The sequence below is a fragment of the Macrobrachium nipponense genome, chromosome 12 (assembly GCF_015104395.2).
Source record: "Macrobrachium nipponense isolate FS-2020 chromosome 12, ASM1510439v2, whole genome shotgun sequence".
In the NCBI taxonomy this organism is placed as follows: domain Eukaryota; kingdom Metazoa; phylum Arthropoda; class Malacostraca; order Decapoda; family Palaemonidae; genus Macrobrachium; species Macrobrachium nipponense.
The window spans coordinates 8112048-8126202 of NC_087205.1; the positions used below are offsets into that span (position 1 = coordinate 8112048).

The 14155-nt window shown below is 41.0% G+C and overlaps 1 protein-coding gene across 1 annotated transcript in view; it reads right to left on the minus strand.

Annotated features, from left to right (window-relative positions):
* Window positions 1-1241: 1241 nt before the first annotated feature.
* Window positions 1242-14155, minus strand: part of LOC135224327 (26S proteasome non-ATPase regulatory subunit 9-like) — a 55701-nt gene continuing 42787 nt past the window's right edge. The window contains exons 5-6 of the mRNA XM_064263227.1: window positions 13465-13578; window positions 1242-1448 (exon numbers count right to left, since the gene is read on the minus strand). Coding sequence (XP_064119297.1) covers window positions 1335-1448; window positions 13465-13578 — 228 coding nt within the window. The 3' untranslated portion in view covers window positions 1242-1334. The remainder of the gene's footprint in view (window positions 1449-13464; window positions 13579-14155) is intronic.

Here is a 14155-nt window from a genome sequence, read left to right on the forward strand (position 1 = left end):
GAAATGGATTTTGTGCAAGAACAGGGGCTTCCTTTTCATCTTGATAAAAATAAAACAGTTTCAATAACAGTAACAAAAAGGTTGTTTTATTCTCATCCCTTTCCAGCAATAACAAAATAAACATGATCTAAATATAGTACAAAAATTTTAATGAAGATCTGATCACATTTTCTCCTAATTAGAAACTCACAATATGGGGAGGAAAACAACAAAATTACTATTAATTAAGTCACTCAAGTTAAGCATGTTGAGAATCCTGCCGAGCCAAGCCCTTTATGTACCTGCTTTCATCAATTTGAACTGTATCATATCATTACAGGTATGTATATGTATACACAGATATATGCAATGATAACCTAAATTACTTATAAGGAGTTTTATGGTCACCTTAGTCTTCAGTAAAAAAGTAGATAAGCTTCACTACATTCAGGGATTTTTATGGACATACGAGTTGCCACAGGTTTAGTCAAATGTTTGTGAGTGTAACACTGAGCCTGATGTTGACGTGTATGAAATTGTTCGCTTCTGACAATTTTTGCAAACAATAAGCTCAATCAAGGCAAGGAACCAACCAAATGTAGTCAGTTCACATATATCTACAGTCTCAGTATACAATAAAGGATGAATGGATATCTGGTACTATTTAAAACTGAGGATCAAGCACTATATACATACATAATATGAAGTGGTTAGATTAATGAAGGTCAATTATATCAAATTAACTTAATATTAACAGGGAAAACACTCGATTGTACATAAGCCGTCACTGACAAACATCCTTCCTCCAGAAAATATAAGCTTTTCCAGGCTAGTTACATAGAATGTCATTCAACTTTCTTAAGGAAGGGAAAAACTCAATCAAAAGAAAATGTACTGTATACAGGCTCTGTATAAGGGTTTTTTATAACTCAAATTACAGTGTGCTCTCTATCAAATAGTCACATAATTAGATTACTGGCACCAAAGACAAACAAGAAATGGATAAATTACCATAAATTTTCCTTAATTAGCCAGGTTATTGTCTATTATCGTTAAACATGTAAGGCAACCACACATGCAGTGCTACTTGTGTTTTGAAATTCTTGAACAAGTAAACTTAACTACTTTTCCATTGCAACATTCTATCTTTTCCACAATGTATCCAATACAGCTTGTAAGTTTCTTCTTAACAGCAAAGGCAATCTCTTTAATCTGACTGAAAGGAACACAGTCTGCCCTATTTCTAAGGAAACAAAATGAAATTGATTTTTCTTTATGTGTTATATTATCTCAAATATTACATTTTTCAATTTCATAGAAAATAAGTATAGCAGCAGCACTGCAACAGATCATATTCAACGGTCAAGTTTCTCTATAGGCACAATGTTGCACCCTAAGAAGCCCCGCCCAGACCACTGTCGAGGAGTCAGTGAAAGAGAAACTTTCTGCTCATTGCGCCTCACAGTGACCTGAAATAAAAAACTTGTTTTATCATACTAGTATACAGTGCAATAATTACTACTGTAGTGGTCACTGATGACACAGTAACTGCGGCTCTTGGTAATATTCCCTTTACTTTTCTTTAATAAGCCAGTTATGATGCTATAGTACTATCATTACTTTCATTACCAATAGTATTATATAAATAATACTGCTGCAATTATTTTCACTTTCACTACCCTCAATGTTATTACTGTTACTTGAATAAAACTGAATTTATATTTTGCAAGGTTTTCTTGGAAAATATTTACAAAATTCTACCCTGTAATTTTTAAGCACATCTCTTTTCAGATTTTCTACACAAATTTGATGTGTATATTGTACATATGAATCTAATGTTCACCTGATTTCTGCAAAAAATAATAACTACTCATTTCATAACCCACTGGAATGACTACATATTAGTTATTTTAGTGATCACCACACACACTATATGAATTTATACTGCATATTTCTGCTTTAACAGATAATTATATTTTCATAAAATTAGTTTCCTATATACTTACCAAGTAATTACATAGCTATAGCTTCAAACTTGCGCTGCAGCCTTTATCTAAAAAAAATCATGGTGGTATTTCAATAATTTAGCGTAAGTGACAAGCCCTGACCACTAACGAGAGTACTGGAAGCGACCTAGCAGAAAGCCTCGTTCAGTTTGTGCCCTTATTTCCATCTGTGGGGAGGAGGGTGGGCTCTGATTCTGTAATTATTATGTCAACATAAATGAAACTTAATTCTATTACGAAAATATCATTTTCATATGTGTACATTCAACACGTTCTAAAGATTCACAGACTAACCTATCTGTGGGATATTCTGTGGAACCTATCTAAAAATTAACTGTGGGAGAACTCCCTCATTCTCAGGTTTTTCTGTGGAACATATTTACAAAATATTCGAGGGGTACTAGCCTATTCATGGGTGTGAATTTTTTTCATAAAGCAGTATTCTGTATGTTCATATTATTTACTGTATAATATGTAACATTAAATAATAATGTAAAGTAATAATAATACTACAGCTCTTAATATTAATAGGACAAAATAATAATATTAAATAATAAGATTAAATAATAACAACAGTAAGTATAGTACTACACCAGGTACCTGTAATATATATAATAATAACATTAAACCATAAGTGTACTCAATGGTGATGAATGTTGACTATAGATAATGATGATGAATTAGCTGCACAGCTAAGCAGAGGAGTTATATCTCCTCTGAGGATGCCTCTTTCACCTTCTTCAGGTGTTGTGGGAGGCCCCACCTACTTGAGGTAACTTAAAATGTTAACGAAGGTGGTACAGTAGGGCTGCATAAGCTCATTAACAGTTCGTATTGGTAAAATTTATGGCCCCTCCTTCATTCTTAACACATGCTTTATCATTGTCTAAATCTGCTTTATTTTCTTGATCAATTTGTACAGACCACGAAATTGATCAAAATCCTGATCCGTTAGTGAGACTGTAAAGAGGGTGGCAAGTTTTTCTCCAGAAGTGACCTCCTCAAGTATTTTACCCTATTCATACTTGTTCTTGGTGCAGGTGATTGCGCTTTCAGTCACGCTGTAATGGGCTGCTACTTCTCCATGAATTTTGCCTTCTCTTAACATAACAATCATGTCTACTTTCTCCTCACTGGTCATCAACTGTAAGGTCCTCTGGTGCTTAGGCCCTTTGCTGGAAGCCTTAGGAGAAGCAGAGCGTTTACAGGACATTTTAATGGACAATTTCTGAGGATAATCTTAGTCTGCAGTACCACACACGTGCAAACGAGACAACAGTGAACTGTACTGGGTCAGCTGCCACTACGGTATACTACTACACACAGTATTAATTGCGCATACATATACGTTAATTGATATTCTGCGTATACTGCACATTTTATTAAATGTTCTGTTGAGAGATGATTTTTAAATATTATATATTCATGAGGTGTTTTAGGCTGATATAAGCACGTACATAGTGCATACTATCTAAAAGACATAAGCTAACATGAATAGCAGTAGTGCATACTATCTAAAAGACATAAGCTAACATGAATAGCAGTAGTGCATACTACAAAAGACATAAGCTAACAGAATAGCATAGTGCAACTATCTAAAAGCCTAACTAACATGTAGCAGTAGTGCATACTATCTAAAAGACATAAGCTAACATGAATAGCAGGGTACAGTGCGTCCTTGACTTACAGCCGGGGATCTGTTGCAGCACGGCGCTGTAAGTTGATTTTTGCCGTTATCAGCACTTTAACAGCGCTCCTGGTGCCATAACTTGAGTTATGGTGCAGTAAATCAATGTTGCATCGAGTTATAGCGTCATAAGCGCTGTTAACTTGATTCTCAACGGCGCTGAAAAAGTGCTGTAAGATTGAATCCCTATAAGTCAGTGCTGCCATAAGTAGAGAACACACTGTACATATGTTTTTGTCTGCGGTATGTAGTATTTTCATGTACGTACTAAGTACATTTTCATGACTAAAAGCATTTTTTTATGATGAAAAAATATTTACTAATTTTCACATACTACAGTACAGTAGGGTCCAAATAATCACAGGGGATAGGGCCCAGAACACCCCCTGCATTAAGCAAATACCAGCATTATGTTGGCCACCCCTCAGAAATCACTTAAAACTGCCTGCTTAAATAGTTAAACCAACCAAGACCCACTATACAAATGCTTATAACTGCCTACTTTAGTTCAAACATCAAATATATCTTAAACTATCACTCTAAACTAAATTTAATATAGTTTCAAAGTTATTTTACAACGTTAGCCTTAAAAATATATGTAGTACATTACATATGTACTGGCCTATGGCTTACAGCTAGTAGCCTACATATGCATGTGCTATTACTATTCATGTGGGCCTGTTTTTTTTTTACAAGGAAAGAGAGGGAGAGAGATAAGAGATATATTAAAATTATGTAAATTATATGGGTACTCACCAAAGATCTATGTTGATGAAATGACGATGATTTAGCAGCGCAATCGGATGAATAATGATAATAATGCTACGCATTATTATTGTTAGCATTATTATTATTCGTTTTTTACTGACACTAGGACCAGCTTGAGAGTTACTGGACCCCTGTCTCACAACAAAACTTTCCAGAGACATTTGTTTCTGGCATTTCTTTAAAATTTCCCTAAAGTTAAACACAGCATGCCACTACGTAAGCATGTTGGAGACACAGATTATAACTTCTTTGTTAGGATGATAACTCTCCACAAATTTTTTTTACATCATTCCACTTTGCAAACATGTCCTTAATCCCTTAAGTAGGCACATTATGTATGCCAATTCGCTTTCTGAATTTTTCAAATCAGCCTCTGGTGACCTTAAATTCACTAACAGCAGTGCCTTTTGTAGGCATTTTCTCAGAGATCGGCATGGAACTTCCTCCAACACTTTGCTACGAGTTCTTTCTTAAACTCTGAAGTGTTTCTCACCTATTTTACAGAAAGGCTAGCACTTGGAACGTTCTTTGGTCGGGCCTGGTCATGCGCTGTGTATGAAAACTGAGAAAGCGTACAATAACTGGGACAAAATTTTGTAGATAAGTCTATGAAATCTGAGAAGTACGAAAAGAGAGGTGTACGAAAACTGAGGTTTCTCTGTATTAATAAGATTATCAAATAATAATGATAATAATAATAATACATATGAGAGGCTTAAAACCACAGGGCTCAAGCACCACTACCATCAAAACAATCATACATATTGGCAGAATCACCAATTCTCCCTCTCTCTGGCTATGACGTTTGCAACACTGATATCGATGTCTTTATGATCAAAATTATTGTACAAGCATAGGAAATGACAAACTTACATGTCTAGAGTTGTTGTCACTCGAGACAAGGGGTGTGGTGCTTATTAACCACAAAAGCTTTTGTGCTGGCTGAGGGAGTGAGCCGTGCTTGCCACGTAGGCGCCTCTCGCCAGTCAGAAAATTTCCCCATAAGAAGCGTGTCTCAGCAACCAATCATCACACGCAATACAAACCCCCTGTAAGAGTCCCAGGCAGTCTTTCCAAAAAAGCACGAGTGTCTGGCTGTGATTGTTGTATTGATAAGTGAGCAGTATTCTCACTAGTAACAGTATTTCCACTATTATTTACAATACACTGTGCCTCTTCACCTTCTCCTTCATCTATTTTCATTATCATGATTATTATGATTATCACTATTATTACTATTTTTATTGATATTATTGCTGTAATAATGTTGGTCTTGTTACTTTAATAGTACAAGGAAGGTGTATTGACTTCAGGTAACACTGTTTATATATGTTTAAAGCACTTACTACTGCATTTTATTACACAAACTGAAGGGGGAGGGGGGACAACATTTTGTGTGCTTCCATGCATATGCACCACACATTTTTTTTTTTTTTGTTTTTTTTTTTTTTTCGGCCAAAACATTCTGAAGGGCACTGCTTTCATATGGTACTTGGTTGAAATTGATGTTTCTTAGAAGCAGAGTTATTGTTGATAGGAGCATTTTTTTTAATTTTTAAAAAAGTGGCTCTTGAGCCTGTGGTTTTAAGGCCCTCATATACTGTTATTAAAACATTTATGCATTTCTTTAGTAAACAATGTGAAATTGTAAAGAAACAAATTTCATTCCCAGTCTTCTCTGAAGCTGTCAAATATGTCAAATATCTTCCCCCTGCTTCGCAGCTTTCAGAGAAGACTGGGAAAATTTTTGTTTTATTTACAATTTCACACCAGTTTACTACAGAAATGCATTGTTTTAATTACAGTATATGCATTATTATTACTATTACTTGAAAATTAGTACCTATTATTAGATAAATCATATATTTATCATACAAAGCTGATTAGTCGTCACTGTAATACCTCACTGAATCTAGATATACAACCAAAATCCAATGAATAAAAGCTGCTGGAAGCACCCGATGTTTACTCAAGAGCTGGTAGAAACAGAATGAGGCTTTTTGCCAAGTCGTTTCCAGTATACTTTCGTTCGTGAGCGGGGCTTGTCAAAGAGCTACCGCATTTTGTAAAATGATATTGTTAAGATACAATAAAGTTTTGTACATACTTACCTGGCAGATATATACTTAGCTATAGACTTCCTCGGTCGTCCCGACAGAATTTTTTCAAACTCGCGGCACACGCGACAGTAGGTCAGGTGATCCACCATTCCCGCCGCTGGGTGGCGGGGTCTGGAACTATTCCCGTTTTCTAAGCCATAATTTCTCTTCCACCTGTCTCCTGAGGGGAGGCTGGGTGGGCCATTAATCATATATATCTGCCAGGTAAGTATGTACAAAACTTTATTGTATCTTAACAATATCATTTTTGTACAAGTAACTTACCCAGCAGATATATACTTAGCTGATTGGCACCCTTGGTGGCGGGCAAGAGACAGCTAAAAACAAAATAATATTTAAACTAAATACATTAAAAAACAGGAAAAAACAACCTATGTTCTTGGATAACATAATCCATAGTTCCTACCTTATTGGGCTGAAGACTTCATGACTACTGTCGATGAGTCTGCTTGCCTCAAGAGTTTCAACGAGGAATGAACCTATGGTTGAATAACTCTTTGGATCGTGTCAATGGGGGCTAGCCCGCTTACGCGACAGAGCCTATACTGGATCGTACCAATGGGGGCTGACCCACTTACATGGTAGAGCCTTGACCTTTTGTCATATCAATGGAGACTCGCCTCTTACATGACAGAGTTAAGGTTATTAAACAAATCACAAAGAGCACTGAAGCCAATCCCGATCACCTGACCATGTTAGTCTTGTTACAATCTATGAATTGTAAGAGGGTCCCTATTCCCTCTGACAATTAACCAATAAAAACAACCACCAATAAACAGTAATTTAAGCCTTAAACTAAATAGGAAGGATTAGCCTCAGCCCCTTCTCCCAGCACTGAATTCGCCGAAACATACGCTCCCAGAGCAAAGCACTTTTTTCGTAACGAAATTTTTAACATCTCTTAGGTAATTCGAGGGCGAACACCGAATTACATCTCCAAAATGTCGACTCTATAAGAGCCTGAAGCGACCATGTTTTGTGAAATGCCATCGACGTAGCTATGGCTCTCACTTCATGAGCTCTCACTCTGAGAACCTTGAAATGCTCTTCTTCGCATTTAAGGTGAGCTTCCCATTATTACATCTTTTATGAAGAATGTAAGGGCGTTCTTAGAAATCGCTCTTTTCGGATCTCTTACAGAGACCAAAGACTTTCTTCTGTACCTTCAGCAACTTCTTCTTCTCCAGGTAGAACTTGAGTGCCCTGACTGGACACAAAGTCCTTTCTAGTTCTCTCCCTGTTAATGAAGATATTCCTTTTATCTCAAAGCTTCTTGGCCAAGGCTTTGAGGGATTTTCATTTTTCATAGAAAAAATGGTCGAAAGGAGCAAATCGCTGAATCTTTCTTAAACCCCACTTTACCTTCCAAAACTTGCAACTCGCTCACTCTCTTGGCTGTTGCTAACGCAAAAAGGAATAAAGACTTTCTTGTTAAGTCCCTAAACGAAGCTGCTGAGACGGTACGAATTTTTCCGACATTAGGAACTTGAGGACCACATCCAAGTTCCAGCTAGGCTTCTTGTTTACATGTTCTTTCGTGGTCTCAAAAGACCCTTATAAGGTCATGAAGATCTTTATTGTTTGTCAGATCTATTCCTCTATGTCGAAAAACTGAGGCCAGCATACTTCTGTAACCCTTCACTGTTGAAACTGCCAGTTACAGTCTTTTCTCAAATATAGGAGAAAATCTAGCGATTTCAGTTACAGGAGGTACTGGAGGAGGATATTTCCTTTTCCTTACACATCTTCTAAACAACTCCCACATTTCGACTGATATAACTTAGAAGTGGAGACTCTTCTGGCTCTTGCAATAGCCTTCGCCACTTCTCGTGAAAAGCCCCTTGCTCTGACAAGTCCTTCGACAGTCTGAAGGCGTCAGACTTAGAGCGGGGAGGTTTTTGTGAAACCTGTCGAAGTGGGGTTGTTTGAGAAGATCGTTCCTTAGTGGAAGCGATCTTGGAAAATCCACTAACCACTCCAGCACCTCTGTGAACCAATCGAGAGCCGGCCAAAAGGGAGCGATGAGGGTCATTCTTGTTCCTTCCGAGCAAGCGAACTTCCTCAACACTTCTCCTACTATCTTGAAAGGAGGGAAAAGGCGTACGCGTCCAAGCCCGTCCAATCTAGCAGAAAGCTGTACTTACTGCTACTGCTTGAGGGATCCGAGATCGGGAGCAATAGGTTTCTAATCTGTGGATTCTTGTTGGTCGCGACAAGGTCTATATTGGGCCTTCCCCACACATGGCCCCCCCAAAGTTGTTGGCAAATCTGAGGATTGAGAGTCCATTCCGTGGGTAGGACTTGTTCTTTTTCTGCTTAACAAACAGATTCTTGCCCGGTCCGGGGGGACATTTTCTCTCCCTGCACAAAACCTTGTGAGGAGAGAGATCTTCCTTTCCTGTGCCCAAATCAGCAGATCCTTTGCTGATTCGTACAGGGAAAAGGAATGCGTCCCCCCTTGCTTCTTTATATAAGCGAGGGCTGTATGTGTTGTCCGAGTGAATCTGAATCCCCAGACTGAGACCTGTTCCTCGAAATGAACCAAAGCTAGATGAATGGCTGTTAGCTCTTTCTTGTTGATGTGGCCAGACACTTGTTCTCCTTCCCAAATGCCTGACACTTCTTGCGAACCTAGGGTCGCTCCCCACCTGAATCTGAGGCGTCTGCAAACAACGCTAGGCGCGGGTTCTGTAAGCGAAGGGAGATTCCTTTGCTTAGTTTCTGTGGAATCTAACCACCAACGGATATTCTCCTTGATCCGTTTCGAGATTGGAAAAGTCTCTCCCAGATTGTTGGACTTCCAATCCCACTTCTCCTTCAGATAAAATTGAAGGGGTCGTAGGTGAAGTCTTCCTAAGGAAACGAACTGTTCCATCGAGGAGAGGGTCCCCAGCAAGCTCATCCATTCCCTCGCGGAACAATGTTCTTTCCTTAAGAAGACTGACCTTTTCTAGGCAGCGTTCTCTCCTTTCCTGCGAAGGATACGCTAGAAAATCCCGAGAATCCATCTGAATCCCCAGATAGACAATACTTTGCTGGGGAGTCAGCATGGATTTCTCGTGATTTACTAAAAGTCCTAAGGACTTTGTCAACTTTAGAGTAACTAAAAGGTCCTCCAGACATTTTTTCTCCGATTGGGCTCTTATTAGCCAATCGTCCAGATATAACGAGATCCTGATCCTTCCAGAGTAGCCAATAAGCTACATTCTTCATGGATGTCCGTTTAAAGACTTAAGGGGGGCAGTCGAAAGTCCGAAGCACATCGCTCGGAACTGGAACACTTTCCTTGGAACATGAACCTCAGATAAACTTCCTTGCTGCCGGATGAATTTGGGCACTGGGAAATACGCATCCTGAAGTCCAGGACACCATCCAGTCCCCTGGACAGAGCAGATAGAACAGAGGAAGACGTCTCCATTGAAATTTCTTCTTCAAGACAAAGAAATTCAGGGCACTGAAACGTCTAGAACTGGGCTCCATCCCCCGATGCTTTCGGTACCAGATAGCCGATTGTAGAATCCTGGAGACTGGAGATCTTGAACCAGTTCTACCGCTTCCTTGGAAATCATCTGTTCCACTGCTTGCAACATAGCAAGCTTTCGGACCGGATCCGAGTATCTGGCGGTCAACTCCCTTGGAGTTGTCGTCAAGGGAGGATTCTCCCTGAAGAAGGATCAAGTATCCTTTTTTCAGGATAGAGCGGGACCAGGAGTCCGCCCTCCCCTTCTGCGCCCAGACTTTGGCAAAGTGGAGTAGCCTGGCGCCTACTTTCGTCTGGAGGACTTGCTGTTCATCTAGACTTCCCGAAGGACCTTCTAGATGGTCTACTCTTTCTCTCTGGTCTTCAACTCTAAGAGGGGCTCTAGAAGAGAGGCCCCTCGAAAGGGCTGAACAAAGAGGGTCTCTCTTTCTTCTCTATCGGCACTGCCGGCTAAAACTTCTTGGCGAGTGCGTGAGGAGATCTTGAGTTGCCTTCTCCGTAAGAGATTTCGAAAACCTCTCTAACCGTCTCTTGTGGAAAAAGGTGGTGAAGGGGGATAAAGGAGCAAAAAGAAGAGATGTCCTTTGCAAGGGTGATACTGCTCTTGCTAAGAAAGAGCTAAAGACAGATCATCTTCTTCAATACTTCCCGTTCCAAAAGAGAGGCAACTTCCACCAGAAACCGTCCATGACCGCTCTGTCCAGGCAAGCCAGGACGCTCGAAAGTTCCTCCATGGAAACAAAGTCCGTGTCCTGAGCTCTCTTCGCTAATGCTCCTAAAGCCCAGTCCATAAAGTTGAAGACTTCTAGGGTTTTAAAGAGGCCCTTTAGAAGGTGGTCCAGCTCACACATGCCCCCAAGACGGCCTTAGCAGACAGCAACGACTTCCTCCTAGCAGAGACCACTAAGGAAGCAAAATCCGCATCCACGGAAGAAGGCAGACCTAAACCCCATCGGCTCTTTGGTCTCGTACCACCTCCTGGTTTGCCTGTTAACTTGGAAGGAGGGCAGGAAAAACTGTCTTGCCCGCTTCCCTTCTGGAAGTCAACCACTCTGAAAAAGTTTCAATGCCTTTTTCTTTATACAAAGAGCGGGGCGCATCTTAACGAAGGAAGACGATTTGAGAGCTTTAGTGCTGGACATCAACGATCCTGGTGAAGGAGAGTCCGCAGGATGAAGGGAGTCTCCGAACTCCTTTAGCAGCAAAAGAGAAAGTCTCTTGTAGTCCGAAACTGCTACATCTACAGGCTCTTCGTCTTCCGATACCTGGTCCAACTGATCTTACAGAAGGAGATCGTTTTGGAGTGATCTGGCTATTCCCGTGAGAAGAACTCCTTTCCCGAGAAGAGCGCGGAACATTAGCCACCTCCTATACGAAGAGTGAGGCTCCTGTCTGTCGGCAACACTCTTGTGCCTACTAGACTCTTGTTGTCTAGGTTCGTCGGGTTCGTGGCGCTTGCTAGGCTCTGGCGTCCTGATTCAGGGCGCTTGAAAAGATCCCCGCGTCCTGATTCCTGACGCTTAACAGGCTCTTGGCGCCCTAACACTTGGGGGGACGCCTAACGTACTAAACCTGGTCGTCCTGTTTTCTGGCGTCCTAACTCCTGGGCGCCCTGACTCCTGACGCCCTGACTCCTGGCGCCCTGACTCCTGGCGCCCTGACTCCTGGCGCCCTGACTCATGGCGTCCTGGCTCATAGCGTCCTGATTCCTGCCTTCTAGCAGAATCTGACGTCCTGAATCCAGAGTTCTAAGAGGCTCTTTTGACGTCCTTTCTTGCGTCTTGCTGCCTCTTTGCGCCTGTCTGGCTCCTGGTCCTGAAGACCCAAGGGATCCTGATACCTAAATCGGTTTCCCGGTTCCTTGCACCTAAACCGATAGAGACTTCTGCTCGATGCGCTGTGTCTAAGAGGGCGCTTCGGGGAAGACAGCCTATAGGGCGAAAGGGCTCTTCTCTCAGGAGAACAACTCCTATCCGACGAGTCTCTCGACAAAGGCGATAAACGTCCTGGAGATCGTGAGAGTTCTCTCCTATACGAAGAAGGACGCTTAGCGGAACTCTTAACAGGGAGCGAGACATCCTTCCTCCTTGTAGAGTCCTTAGCAAAAGAGCCTACGAGCGAAGCTAATTGCTCTTGCAGATTAACCAAAAACTTCATTGGTCGGATCCTGAAGAGCAGGCTCCTCTTGTCTAGTCTTCTTAGGTCCCGAAGGCCAATCCTCGGGAAAACGCTCTGGGCTGGAGTCAGCAGCGTCTCCTTTAGGAGCCTTCCAGGCTCTCTTCAAAGGGCGCGCGAACGGGAGGCCGAACTCCATCCTCGTCTAGGAGAGGAAGAGTCTGAGGCCGAAAACACTCCTTTAGGACGCCTTTTCTGCGGCAATCCGAGGCAGCCTGGGACTTAACAACAGGATCTGCCGAAGGGACGCCTGACCGTTGGGGATGTTCTGCATCCTCCCTGCGGCTTTCGACATTCCTCCTCCCCTGCGGTCCTGGGAGTTTGGAAGAGGTCTAGGCCTAGGAGCAATGAGGAACCGTCAGACGCCCCCTCCACTGCACTGGGGACACTGCACAAGTCACTATCACCACTCTTACCTTGGTTTAGAGCTCGTAGCTGAGCTTGAAGTTTCTTATTGAAGCTTTTACATTTTTCCCTCTCTGACGAAGAATCTTTGGATTCAGAACAGGGAGAAGCAGCTGAGGCTAAGGGAAAATTGTTAGATGGAGAGTTAATTTCTTGTTCTAAGGAGCAAGATCTACTAGATGACCTAGCTGAAGCCTTCCTCACTCTATCTCTCTCAAGCTTCCTAACATATGATGATAATTCCTTCCATTCAAGCTCCGTAAGGTTCTCGCATTCCACACAGGTGTTAATAAAAGAACATTCATTCTCCCTGCATTTAGCGCAAATACTATGCGGATCCAATGCCGATTTAGGCAGCCTAACCTTACAGTCTTCCCTACTGCAAACTCTAAACATAGGTGAAGCCTTAGCGTCAGAAACTCGTGAAAGAGTAGTCAAAACCAAAGTCGAAAAAACAGTCCACAATAAGCGTATGCCAAGCAGAGAAAAAACAGAATACGTCACCAAAAAACCAATCCAAATTCTCGGCAAACGAGTTGAAATCCAAGATGGAGAACGAACAATAGGTGTTGTCCGTTCAACGACAGAGAAATTATGGCTTAGAAAACGGGAATAGTTCCAGGACCCCGCCACCCAGCGGCGGGGAATGGTGGATCACCTGACCTACCTGTCGCGTGTGCCGCGAGTTTTGAAATTCTGTCGGGACGACCGAGTCTATAGCTAAGTATATATCTGCTGGGTAAGTTACTTGTACAAAAATAAAGGCTGGCACGTGAATTAGAAACTACTATAGCTGTGTAATTACTTGGTAAGTTACTTATATGAAATCACAATTTCTCTTACCTGGATACTTGAATTAACTGAATTCTGCACAAGTTGCCCCACTGTTGCCAGACCCCTGAAGTTCTCATAGGTAACAGAGCCAAATTTTGTAATCTGATCTCCTTCATGTATACCCTGTAAAGAGAGAATACACAAACTCAATTATAAAAACTATATTTCCTCAACTTATCTGCTGCTTCAAGTCTCGTCTTCTGATAAATAACAAATCTAGTGAGCAGTATTACAGCCTTAGCTTGAACATTCACGATATTACAGCCTAGAGCAATTTCATATTATTTCCCTACATCAAACATCACACTACTCATGCAAACAATTGAGATTTATCTGCAAATTCATCACACCTTAATAGGCAGGCTAGTGTGAAATAATCATAAGAATTAAGCTGATACGTAAAGATGTTTGATAGGTCAATGTATTTCTGTGTAAGGTATGTGAAAAAAATCCCAGTGAAACTTTTAAATAAGGGTAGAGCATTGGAGTTGGATAACAGTGAAAAATTAAAAAGCCCATTGGGAAGTGAACATAAAAACAAAAATATAAAATGAAAAAAAAAAATGATATTGTTATGATACAATAAAGTTTCATACATACTTACCTGGCAGATATATACATAGCTAAGACTCCGTCGTCCCCGACAGAAATGACAATTTGTCGAAAATTGCATTTTTCCTAACTATACAAACCTGAGGTC